The sequence below is a fragment of the Triticum urartu genome, chromosome 7 (genome assembly GCF_003073215.2).
Source record: "Triticum urartu cultivar G1812 chromosome 7, Tu2.1, whole genome shotgun sequence".
NCBI lineage: Eukaryota > Viridiplantae > Streptophyta > Magnoliopsida > Poales > Poaceae > Triticum > Triticum urartu.
In genome coordinates, this window is record NC_053028.1 from 677765533 (window position 1) to 677778409 (window position 12877).

At 42.5% G+C, this 12877-nt stretch overlaps 1 protein-coding gene across 1 annotated transcript; it reads right to left on the reverse strand.

Moving 5' to 3' along the window:
• Positions 1–4689: 4689 nt before the first annotated feature.
• On the reverse strand, positions 4690–5165 carry LOC125524701. The gene has a single exon (XM_048689737.1). The coding sequence runs from the start codon at positions 5072–5074 to the stop codon at positions 4847–4849; it is 228 nt and encodes a 75-aa protein (XP_048545694.1). The 5' UTR covers positions 5075–5165; the 3' UTR covers positions 4690–4846.
• Between the last annotated feature and the right edge of the window lie 7712 nt (positions 5166–12877).

The window sequence follows — 12877 nt, forward strand, 5'->3', positions numbered from 1 at the left end:
CTGCGAGTAGCGATTAACTGTCCCGTTAACTGATTAATCGAACGAATTCTTGAATAAAAAATGATTCTTTTCCAGTAAATGAGTAATTCCTAGTAACTATATGCGTGAGAAAGGACTTCCCTTCTTCACAATGGGCTATATAATGTGTAAAAGCGCATGTGCATGGCATGATATGTGGGGGGGGGGGGGGGGGGTATGGGGATATCCAATGGAGCTACATCAAGCCAGTGCTCCGATAACTTTTGGCTGGTTTGATTCATTCCATATTTTGCCATGATGAAGAAACAGGTTGCCAAAATTGTTACAGGATCTCGCAAAATTTACTAGAGCAGGCTGCTCAAACATACAGCATGCTATAGCTACTCCACGTCTCCACCATATATACTACGCAAACATCGCGCCTACAAACTGCTGCCAAACTTGTGGCAAAGTCTGGCAAAAGGTTGTGTATATGGTCATGACCAGCCAAACTTGTCCATAATGCTAACAGCAAAATTAGCCGGTGATGAGCCAGGACAGGCCCAACCCATGTTAACCTGGCCAGCCTGTGACTGGGCCAGCCCTTTTGGCGATCAGGACATTACCGATTCCCTTTTGGTCTTCTGATTATCTCCCAAATAACCAGCTGCAAATAATTACGATATTAAAAAATATACGTGAATTAGAAAATGTATGAAAATTTAATAAAAAAATTCTCAACAAAAAATGTTTTGAGAATTTAAAAAAGGGCACAAAATTAAAAAAATCGCCAATATTAAAAAATGCTTGTGTATTTCCAAGATGTAACCAATTTATAAAATCTTTCCAAAATTTATATATTTATCAATGTTCATCTAATTTAAAACATTCACAAAAATTATAAAAATGTTCATAAATTTGAAAAATATTCATGAATTTCAAAGAATGTTTTAAAAATAGTGAACATTCTTTCAAGAAAGGAAATGAAAAGAAAGGGAAATATAAAAATTTGACTAAAACTGGTCGACAAAAAAAATTGAGCAACACGGAAGAATCAAAACAAAACAGCTAAAACTCACTATCAATCCTTAGGAATGGTCGCTGTTGCTACAGGGCTCCTACATTGCCTTGTAGAACGCCTATGTGCATTTGGGCGTCGCTTGGGTGCCATTTCGATGAAAAACGTCAAATAGGGAACTGTGGGAATTCTTACTTGACCTTTTTTTGCGTCAAATATGTACCCTCTCGCACAGATGAGCGATGGGACCGCTCCAGATAGGCCGGCCCATTTTTGCCAGGGTAGTGCAACGTTTTTCGGTTTTTCTGTTTTGCTGTCTGGTTTTCTATCTGATTTATGAAGATTCTAGAAGCTTTCATTTTGGTTTTTGGTTTTTGGTTTTGTTTTTCTCTACTATTTTTTTTGGTTTTTGCTTATACTTAGGTGGTTTTTTCTTTTACTCGTTTTTTTAAAATTTTATTTTTTTAAGAAATTGCAGTGATATGGTCGTGTTTTCAATAAAAAATATTTGATTTTTTTGCATTTTTTATATGTTTGACATTTCAAAAATAAACATATTTTCACAAAAAGGTTACAAAACTTAAAATCTATTCATTTTTCTAATGTTCTGAATTGTAATACTCCCTCCGTTCGGAATTACTTGTTTTGGAAATGGATGTATTTAGAACTAAAATACATCTAGATACATCCATTTCTACGATAAGTAATTCCGAACGGAGGGAGTAATATTCTAAAAACAAAAAATGTTCGTGTTTTTTGAAAGTTGTTCATAAATTTTAAAAAAACTTGAATTGTCAAAAGTATGTGTCTTCAAACTTTCTTCAAAACTTAAAACAATGTTTGCACTTTCAAAATTGTTTCTGGTTCAAAAAATAGTTTCGAAATGTTAAAAGATGTTCGGTACAGTAACCTGGTTTGCTACGCTACATCATTGCTCACCAAACGTTTCAATTCCTCCAGATACAGCTACCTGCATGCACAAAACTTTCAATTGCCTCTCACCAAACGTGCACATGGTGCTAAGAGGCCCAGCCCATGTTAAGTGGGGTAACCTGCGCCTCCCTTTAAGCAGGGAGGATTTAACGACGGGCCTGGGTACTCGCGAAAGCAACTAGTTAACGAGCGCTCCTTCAAAAACCTGGCAACGATCAACGTTATTTGATGTGCTCTCAGGCAATCGTCACGTGTCGCGTTCTGGGCACTCCTTTTGAATTTTTTATTTATTTTTTTGTCTGCATTTTCGGCTTTTTAAACAGTTTTTTTTCAGAGTTTTTCAATATTTTCATTTTTCACCGGTCTAGCTTTTTGATTAAACAAAATTAACAAAAATTGCATGAAATAACGTGCTTTCTTTTTTTCTCATTTCGCAAGGGTCATGGTTTTGCTTTTGCAAGAGTCACGACCATGCCTCTCAAAAACAAAAAAAACGCGTTTTCTGTATTTTTTTCCTTTCACGAGAGTCACGGTTTTGCTTCCGCGAGAGGCGCGGTTGTGCTTTCACGCGAGTCACGGCCGTGCCTCTCGGAAACGGAAAAATACGTTTTCTGTTTTTTTTCCTTTCACGAATCACGATTTTGCTTCCGCAAGAGACACGGTTGTGCTTTTGCGAGAATCGCGACCGTACTTCTCGAAATGAAAAAACATATTCTTTGTTTTTTTTTCTTTTGCGAGAGACAGTTTTGCTTTCGTTACAGGCACGGTTTTGCTTCGTGAGTCATGAACATGCCTCTCGAAAACAAAAAAACGCGTTTTCTGTTTTTTTTTCTTTCGCGAGTCACGGTTTTGCTTTCCGCGAAAGGCATGGTTGTACTTTCGCGAGAGTCACGGCCGTGCCTCTCGAAAGCGGAAAAAAATAAGTTTTCTGTTTTTTTTCCTTTCACGTTAGTTATGGTTTTGCTTTCGCGAGAGGCATGGTTGTGCTCTCGCGAGAGTCACGCCCGCACATCCTCAAAAACGGAAAAAGAAAAGCATTTTCTTTTTTTTCATGAGAATCGCAGTTTTGCTTCCACGAGAGGCACGGTTGTGATTTTATGAGAGGCACAGGCGGGCCTCTTTCGGAAAGAGAGAAAACCCGTGCTCCTTGTTCAGTTTTTTGTTCAATTTTTTCTGTCTGGTTTTTTGGTAAAAATAGTTTGTCAAAACTTATCAACATGAGATTTAATTTTGAAGATCTCTACGCGAGAAATTTAGCGACATGTACGTCACTTGTCGCAACCTAGAGAGTTGAAGTGATCTTTGCAATAAATACTCGTGGCTTACCTAATCCGGCCTAAATGCACGCGTCCTGTTATTGTTTCCTCAGACTCGCTGAAGGGGCGAGCGAGTTGGGCCGGCCCACAAGCGCTGGAGGCCACAAGCGCTTTTTCCTGATCTTTTTCTGTTTTCTGTTTTCTGTTTTTACTTTGATTTTTATACTTTAAATATTTTAAATAAATATTACAAAAAACACTCTTCAAAAAATTCTGAAAATTGTTGAACAAGTATCTGAAAAAATGTTGATCGTGTATACGAGAATGTAGAATGAAAAACAAAAACAACAAAGGAAAAACAAAAATAATGAAAACCAAAAAAGAAACAGAAACCAAAGAAATAAAGAGATAAAAAATGAAGAAGCAAATGTAACAAGACTGAAAAAAGGAGAACAAAAAAGAAAAGAAAAATGACAGAAACGAACAAAAGGAAAAAAAACTGGAGAAAACCGGCTGCACTCGCTTCAAGTAGATCACGTCCTTGTACATATCACGAATTGTATGCTGGTGTGTTGGCTAGTAGTGCACGATCAGGAAAACCTCGGCGCAAGAGTTTCCTCTCGACTCACTTAAGACGAGAAATAGTCGCCACGTATTAGGAACATGTAGAAGCACCAACCAACACGAAGAACTAATTGAGGGCGTTTGTTTGAATTTGTGACCGAGTGAGGGAGCGTAGGTAGGTACTGACTATGCGAATTGTGTGAATTTGTGACTGGGTTTGCAGTCCGAGATGCGGGAGCCGAGGCTGTGCCAGATCGATCGTCTGCAGGAGCATGCTCACCCAGGAGGAGAGGGCCAACGACGTCAAGGACAAGATCGACGACGACTACCACCGCGTCAACATGTGAGCATATCAGAGCAGATGCATATGGTGGATCGGTCACACGGTTCACTAATGGGTTCGTCGTGTCAAATGGTTGGTTCCTTGCAGGATCCTCGATAACCTCCCTCTGGTGGTGCCGATCAAGAGGCTGGACCACGATGCGCCCACCGTGTACCAGCACGGCGTGCACGTCGGCGTCAAGGGCCAGTATGACGGGCCCGTGGTGCTCTGCTACTTCCAGCTCTGCGGCGAGGACTACCGGTGGTGGTGGAGGTCGTACTTACCTCTTCCTCTACGCCGCCTTCTACTTCTTCGCCAAGCTGGACACCACCAAGGTGGTCTCCGGCGCGCTCTACTTTGGCTACATGCTCGTCGCCTCCTACGCCTTCTTCACCCTCACCGGCACCGTCGGCTTCTACGCCTGCTTCTGCTTCACCAGCCTCATCTACTCCTCCCTCGAGATCGACTAGACAACTTCTTAACTAGCTCTGCTTCTTCAGGCGTTATCTTAGGCGAATGGGTGAACTTCTGATAAGTGTACGCGTGTATCCTTACAGTAAACTACACACAGCTCTCTGAATTCGTGCGGTGCTAAAGTTCAGAGGATTAACCATGTTCAGTGCAGAAGAGACCATACATGCTCAGTGAAATCTATGCATGTTCCACTGATAAAAGAGTACAGAGAAGCAGAGCACACGGGATTTGTACACCAACACCCAGAAGGGGGGGATCTTATTGTCATGCGGTGGTTACTGGTAAGCTACGGCGAAGGACTCCGGCGACGGCAACAGCTTCTCAGGTGCGGTGAGCCAGGCGCTCGTTGTGCCTGTCGCGCTCGCGCTGCCTGTCGTCCTTGCCCATGAACATGAAGTAGCCGACGGTGCCGACGGCGAGGAGGCCGCCGACGGCCATCGTGGTGGGGCTGAAGCGGCGCATGGGGCTGGACGGGCTCGTCGCCGACGACGAGGCGCGCTTCAGCGGGTCGTCGGCCATGGAGGCCCACGCCTTCATCTCCGGCCACATGGTGGACGATGCTATCCTCCTCTTCTCGCTGCCTAGCTGCGACCTACGCCCAAGCTTTCTTGTTTACTGGTTTGCCACTGCTGAGAGAGATGTGCCCTCGGAGAAGGACGAGAGGGCCTTAAGTGGGCATGTTAAGCGGCCACTGGAACGCATGGGAGGACGCGTGGCGCGATGTCACTGCCACGTAGTGGGACGCCGCGCCAGCGTACCCTCCAGCTGCTGACTCAGCGTCAGCATACCCGTCCAGCCAGTGGCGGCGCCACGGTAGGGGCGATTATGGTCGGCCGCCCGGCTGGCTGAAATCCCGTATACGCAAAAATACGATTCTTTTATACATGGACTGATACATGTGTGCATATACACTGCACTGCACGGTCATACCTTAGCCGAGTTGCAGCCCGTAGCTTCAATAGTTAGCCCGACACACCCCATCCCCCCGAAAGGTACGGGCAGCCCGGGAAATCACCACATCGAGCCAGCGGGCCAGCGCCCAAACACACCCAGTTATGACGTTCATGCCAGATTTTGTGATATTTGGTGGTTAGTGTTAGGATTCAATTAATCTTATTAATCCCTATTTTTTTAAAGGAGGCAGTTGCCTCATGTCCCTTCGAAGACACCCCTTCGGGGGCTATATATACGTGTAACCCATCATCAATAAGAATAAGGATTCATTTTTTACTTCTCTGTCTCTCTCGTTTCTTTTTAAGGCCTTGCACAATGAAAGATGCTTAGTGAGATACTTAGAAAAATAAATCCGTTTTTTCTGAAGCACCGATGCCTATTTCTACGAGAGATGCTTAGTTAAGCGTCTATTCTGTATAAATAAGCACCGGTACTAAAAAAAACCTGGTTTATTTTTTTAAGCACCTCCCATTGTACAAGGCCTAATACGTTATCAGCACGCTTTGAGCGGAGCGATTCTATCGGCGTACAGCGAAAGAAAAGAGCATGCCCGAGACGGAGGTTACGCACGCACAGAGGCGAGGGCTATTCCACCAACTCAATGGTCCTGGATCGCAGCGGACTCCGACGCCGCCGGCCAGGCCGCCGTGCCTGCAACACTCTTGACAGAAAGGAAATCCAAAGAAGAGCGACATCAACTCAGAAGATCTCCAATTCCATCTTCCAGAGCCGTTAGCCTTCAGAATACCAAGAACGAGGGAAGGATTAGGAACGAAATCAAAGATCGACAAGAAACAAGGTGCTTCTTTTTCGATTTCTTTCCTGCACACAATAAATGCTACATGGAATCATTCCCTTCGGCTCTTACCTGGGATCGTCCTTGACGACGTCCGCTCTTCGCCAGACCACAACAACCGACGGCGCTCGGTTTAGGCTGGCAGCGGCCTGCATCCTCGCATGCCACAATCTGGCGCGGCCCGGCGGAGCGTTTTGGCGACGCACTCCCCGGCGACGGCGCTGCCGCATATCGAGTCGCATCGCGACGATGGCATCTGCTTCCTCTGGCCTTGGCCCCGCGCTGGACCGGGACACCAGAACCACCGGTTTCGCAGCCGCTCCGCGACGCGGTCGCTGCCCGCGCGGAGACGCGCGGAGGGCACCTGAGGCCGCGGCTCCTAGACCGTCCCCCGTGGTGAAGTCCCCCGGCGCACGACGCGGCCACTGCATCTGTAAGGCCGTATGGGCCAGAAGGCCCATGTGTTTTCAGTCCATTTTAAATCCTGGACAATTTTGCCGAATTAATCCTACATTTGTCTTGATTAATTTCGCATTTTGTTCTATTAACAGCAGTTTAACTCTGTTTTAGACACTGTTAATTACAGTACTTAAATTTCAGTACTGTAAATATGTTGAGTACTATGTATTCTATATAATATGTTGATGTAATATATCTCCATGTTTCTTACATGTTGAGATTAATTACATCTATTATTTGCAATTGAGATTTGTTTTTATCTCTTGCAAAGATAAATTTAGTACCTCTAGAGTACTGATTTGCAATTGAGAATTTTCTTCTCTCGCAAAACAATCTCATTGCGATTGAGATTAATTTTCTCTAGTGAAATATTAATTCACTTTGCTGAATTATCTTGCAACTTGATACAACATCATCTCATTTAATTTGAGGTCTATACAATTCAAGTTCTCACTTGAACATCAAGTTTACAACATCATTACTATTCATTACAACAGTAGTGTATTTCCGTTGAGTATGATGTATTCCAGAATGTATGTATCTCCATGTTCGCTACATGTCAAGATTAATACGTCTATTTGCAATTGAGATTTTCAATTTCTTGCAAATACATACGCAAAATTCTTAGTGATTTCTTCAAATTGATGTATTGGGATCCCGAGGTAGTGTGTAGATCTACTGCTTTGCAGATTATCACCACTACTGTTTAAGCCTACATTTTGTCAAATTTGACATTATGATTGCACAACATTGTGCACTCCCATTCATTTTACTAAGTCATGACATAAGGCATTAGGAGTGAGTATCTATTGATTTCATCAGATTATACTCCCTAGTGCTGCGAGATCTACTTCATTTTGGAGATTATCTTCAAGGTGTCATGCTTAGCAATTTGAGATTCACATTAATGGTTTCAAGATAACTTCTTAAAATATCCATTAATTTTACAACATTACCATGATGGTCTTCAATTTACTAATCGTAGATTAACTATCTCTGGTAATCGATGGCTAGAGAATTTGAGGCATTCGCCCTCAATCGCCACCACTACCCTACCTGGGCATGGACATCATGATCACTCTTGTGTCTTGTGGAATAGTGTGTGCAATCCAAGACCACATGATTAACCTCTGGTCGGAATCACACCGCTAACAGAAAAATATTGTCTTATACATCATAAGGCATTATATCGATTCAGATCTCTACATCTGGTTATTCTGTATCAGTAATTCCTAGGACACAACAGACCTCAAGGGCAAAGGTTTGGAGCTCACTTCAACCTTCAACCCGACATCACCAGCAGTGACGGGACCCTATGGGCACGGAGAATATGATGGTTGAATATGACTCAACTAACATGTTTGAAGACTTCGTCTAGTCTCTCAATCTCCTGAGTGGTCAACATAATTTATGTCCATTTATGATGTTCTAATAAGAACATAAGTATTGTTGTCATCATATATTGTATATCACAATATATTGTATCAGCACTTTGGTACAAATACATTTGTATGTATTCTATATATCTGAAAGTGATTTTCATATTGAGAATCTTCATGTCTATATATAGATTTCTACCGGAGTCAATCCGATGAAAAATGATATGTGCCTTGTGGACATATGCACCACAAACTCTATACTCAGGGAAGTCCAATGTTTCCACTCTCATTGAGAGAAAGGAGATATTTTAAAATCGCTAGATGCGATGAGGTATTTGTTGGCTCAACTCGAGTCATATTTACTATCCCTGTGGGTACCCGAGTAACATCGGGATGCTTTATTGCTTCTCAGGTTTAACTCGTACCCTACTAGACTATAAAGGTATCCGTCAAAATAGTTTCCATAGCGAAACTTATGATGACAACAAAGAGAAATATCTTCTCTTTACCATATGCAACGGATATGGCAAGCACATTCTCTATGTATCATCGGCATTGCACTACACATACTACAAAACCCGTAGCACATGTTGCGTACGAGATAGTTTTCCAAAGTGTCTTTTGCATGACAAACTTGGCATTCCTGCTTTGGTCATCATTGACATTGGGTTGAAACCGAAACTATCAACAATTCCACTGGTTTATGATTGTTATGATGCTAAATTCTAATAACATTTGGATTTTATGTGCACTACAAGTGACACAGGGAAGCTAATTTTAAGGCTCCCACACCTTAAAGTCTACGGTGAACCACTCAGACTCCTTGAATGCGTCAAGTTGAGGTAAATGGCTCTTCCCATCCATTGACTAGACTATTCAGATATTCCATGGTTCTAAAAGACATATCTACATGATGGTCTTAAGTGTGTGCTTTATTCACACGAAACCATTGGCTCATTATCCTGACATTGATTTCAAGCAAATCGAATGGATATCATTGCAGAATTCTCCTTGAGTGCCTTCTCTATGGCCCTTGGATTGAAGTTTAGCAATTTGTCCTAATGTCTAGACTCAAAATGGTTTGGTAGAATCCTATCCAAAGAGTTAAGCTCATTGCATTATCTTTACTTTGGAATTGCAACTTACCAACTTTACGTTGGCGTCATGCAGTTTTACACGCTCATGACAGAACTGCATAATATTATTTCCCTCTATCTTTGATATGTGGATATCTACCAAGTATTTCCTATCTGCGGTAATTCGGTTGCATACCGATATCACCACCCGGCATACTTCATTGGCCCCTCAACATATAGTTGGGATCTATGTGAGGAATAACTGTATTTCCGTCAATACCTCGAGCCCCTCGCATGGGGAGTTATTCAAGGCCAGTATGTTGATTCATGAGGAATATTTCCAGGCATTAGGGGGAGATTTCAAGTACCATAAAGAATACCAGGAAATTAGTGGAATGTTCAACACATTTCTGCCTCAAATCCACGCAGTCAAAGATCTGAACCATGCGTTCAGAAGATTTGCATCACATTGCAAATAACCTGCCAGATTCATTTACTGACTATAAAGGTGTCACACAATCCTATAATCTTGCAAAAATATGCCTGAAAGAGTGATGGTACCAACAAAATTCACTCCACTCCCTGTTCATAGCAACAAGGGGAGATGTATAGCAGAAGTACATCAGGATTCAGCTTCCCGCAAGCAAGGATATCAAGGCCTGTGAATCAGTAAATGCAAGTCAACTTCACGTTGACAGACACCTATTGGATAGTATACACCCAGTGGACGGGAAACCTCCACTAACCCAGGTCATAGTGCACACAATGACCAGGACATCGGAATACCCGACTCGATCGCATTGGGAAATCGCGAGCAGTCACCATGGATAACGATATTTCCATCAAGTCTATATTGATATATAGATTCTGGAGAATCATATAACCGGAAGTCTACAATTGTTGACATATATTTCTCAACTAGATTGCAAAAACCGTTCAAATGATTCAGATCCAAAGACCATGGCCATGGCAAAGTGTGAACAACACTCGGATTGAACTCAAGCAAAGGGTATAATCTAGGTAGAAATGATCTTGCTCAATAATGGGAAGGTATTCATAAACAATACCAACACCAGTTTTCTTCTGGAAACGGAATTGAGAACAATGAGGTGGTGAAACATAGAGCAAGTATTGTAGCACAAGGGTTCATGCAGATACCCAACTATTCTCCAGAGGTGGAATCTCTTTCCGATAACTTATATCATTGGCAGTACAAAATCATCTATCTCTGCAGTTGATAGAGGTAGTGATTACATATCCATGTCGATCACTAGATTCAGACATATATGATTGATTCCCGATGGAGTCTCAATTCTGAATCGAAATACAAAATGCAACATACATTGTGTAAAACCGGTACGCCACCATACGACTTATTGTTGTTGGTACATATGGTACAACCGACGTAGTGAGATCCTTATACACAAGGATTACTCCTACAATGATGAGTATCCATGTGTTGTGTGTCTGCAATGATGACACATGTAATCATCTAAGTGACGGACTTGAAAATAAAGGATTTGGGTAAACCAAAATACCGCTCGTTACTGCAACTTGAGCACCTTCATTCATACATTATGGTATACTATGTTGTCTATATCCAAAATATATTGGAGAAATTCATTGTGGACAAATCGTATCTATCCACAACTCTCATGGTAGTTCATTCTCTAGACGTAGAGAAAGATCTATTAGACCAAGAGATGATGGAAATGAGTTATTGGGACTCAACGTTCCATAATGCCATTGGATCCACCAAACAAATTGATTGGTACTCAAGAATATCTTTCGATATCTTCAAGGCATGAAACATCTTGTCCTGGTTTTTCAGTTTTCGGAGAAATCTGAACTGAACACCAATATCATTGGATACATCGATCAGATCCCCACTATCAGATCATAGACAAGTTTAGTGTTCCTACTAGGTGTGGTAGCCCTCTCATGAAGAGTCTTCAGATCAGACCTCATGGCTACATTCACCAACCATTATCTCAACGATAATGTTTCTTGTGTTGCCCGGATGCAAACAGGTTACATAATAAGCAATATCACTATATTGCATATCTTGCAAGTCAAATCATGCGACTGATTTGTTCAGCGGGTCTCTACCAACTTCCATGTTTTGGTATGTGACGGCTTCGAAATTTTGCAAGAATCAGGGGGAGTATCTTCCTGAATTGTTCCTGTTCAATGCATCATATTATACTCTTTTTCCCTTCATGAGTTTACTTTACAGGTTCTCATAAAGGTTTCTAATGAGGTAATATCAACATGAGATCATATGTCATACTTTCTGTTTTCCCCACCGGGGTTTTTAGGAAAGTATATACGACATATTTATTGTCCTCTAAACTCTATGGGTTTTCTCGTATTGAGTTAAAAGAGACAATAACCATTATATGTTACATCATTTTCTTTTTATTTTTCCCACTGGGTTTGAAGGAGTTTTAGCAACATATGAAACATCTATCTCCTCATATTTTTTTCCACAGGGTTTTTAGAGGAGCTTCTCAAGATGATGATACTTACACTGACAAGCATGGATTAGGGGGAGTGTTAGGATTTAATTAATCCTATTAATCTCTATTTTTTCTAAAGGAGGCAGTTGCCTTGTGTCCCTTCGAAGACACCCCTTCGGGGGCTATATATATGTGTAACCCATCATCAATGAAAACAAGGATTCATTTTTACTTCTCTGTCTCTCTCGTTTCTTTTTAATAGTTAGAGTATCTACAATCAGATTTGGCAAATTCGGTCCCTTAAATGCCCGTGGACGTGTCCGCGGGCACTAACCAGGCACGTCTCATATTTCTTTTTTCACATACAATTTTTTCATATTCATCCTCTAAATCCATACAAAAGCATGCAGAATATATAGCTACGTACTACATTTTTACTATTCAAATTTTGTCATTGGCGGCGATGGCCGGAGCTGCCAGCGTCGGAGCCTGCGCTGCCTGCACCGCCTCCATCTGTTGCCGACGGCGACGCTTGGCCTCTGAAGCCGACTCCATGCGGGTGGAGTTCAGGATGGCGTGCTACTCCAGCCACACGCCCACGTCCTCCTCCATCATCGGCGCCGCCTCGTCCCCCACATCCAGCAACACCGCCTCCTCCTCTTCCTTCGCCGGCTCTTCCTCCTCCACCGGCTCCTGCTCCTCCTCTTCGCCCCCTCCCCCCCCCCCCCCCCCCCCCCCCCCCCCCCCCCCCCCCCCCCTGCACCTCCTCCTCAACCTCTTTGGTTCCAGAGGTAGCCTCGCTTCCCTACGGATCTGCACCTGCTCAAGGAGGGGGGCGTCTGGGTCAAAAAATCATGATCAGATAGTGATCAAGCAGTCCGCCTGGGCATATGAGGCGGGTTTGAGAGGTCCGGTTGTAGATGCTCTTACGACACCTAGTTGTCAAGAATCTTGAATTGTTCTGAATCATTAGTTATGTAAATTTTTGATTGCATCTAACTTCATATTTGACTATTGAGATTTTGTTCATCGGACATGCATTTGTCAATCAAAAAATTTATACCTCAAATGTTTCGCCCCGGCCACTGCTTACATGTACCGACGAACTAGCCGGAGCACAAATTACACAAGCTGCTACTATGTACAATTAGTTTTTCCCAAATGGAATTGGAAGAAAGCCATATATATACTCGGCATACTCTTAAAAGTATGCCCATACAAGAATTTTA

What these genes read in the sequence shown, in the direction of transcription:
- LOC125524701 (XM_048689737.1), bottom strand. Translation starts at nt 5,074, where the DNA reads ATGTGGCCGGAGATGAAGGCGTGGGCCTCCATGGCCGACGACCCGCTG.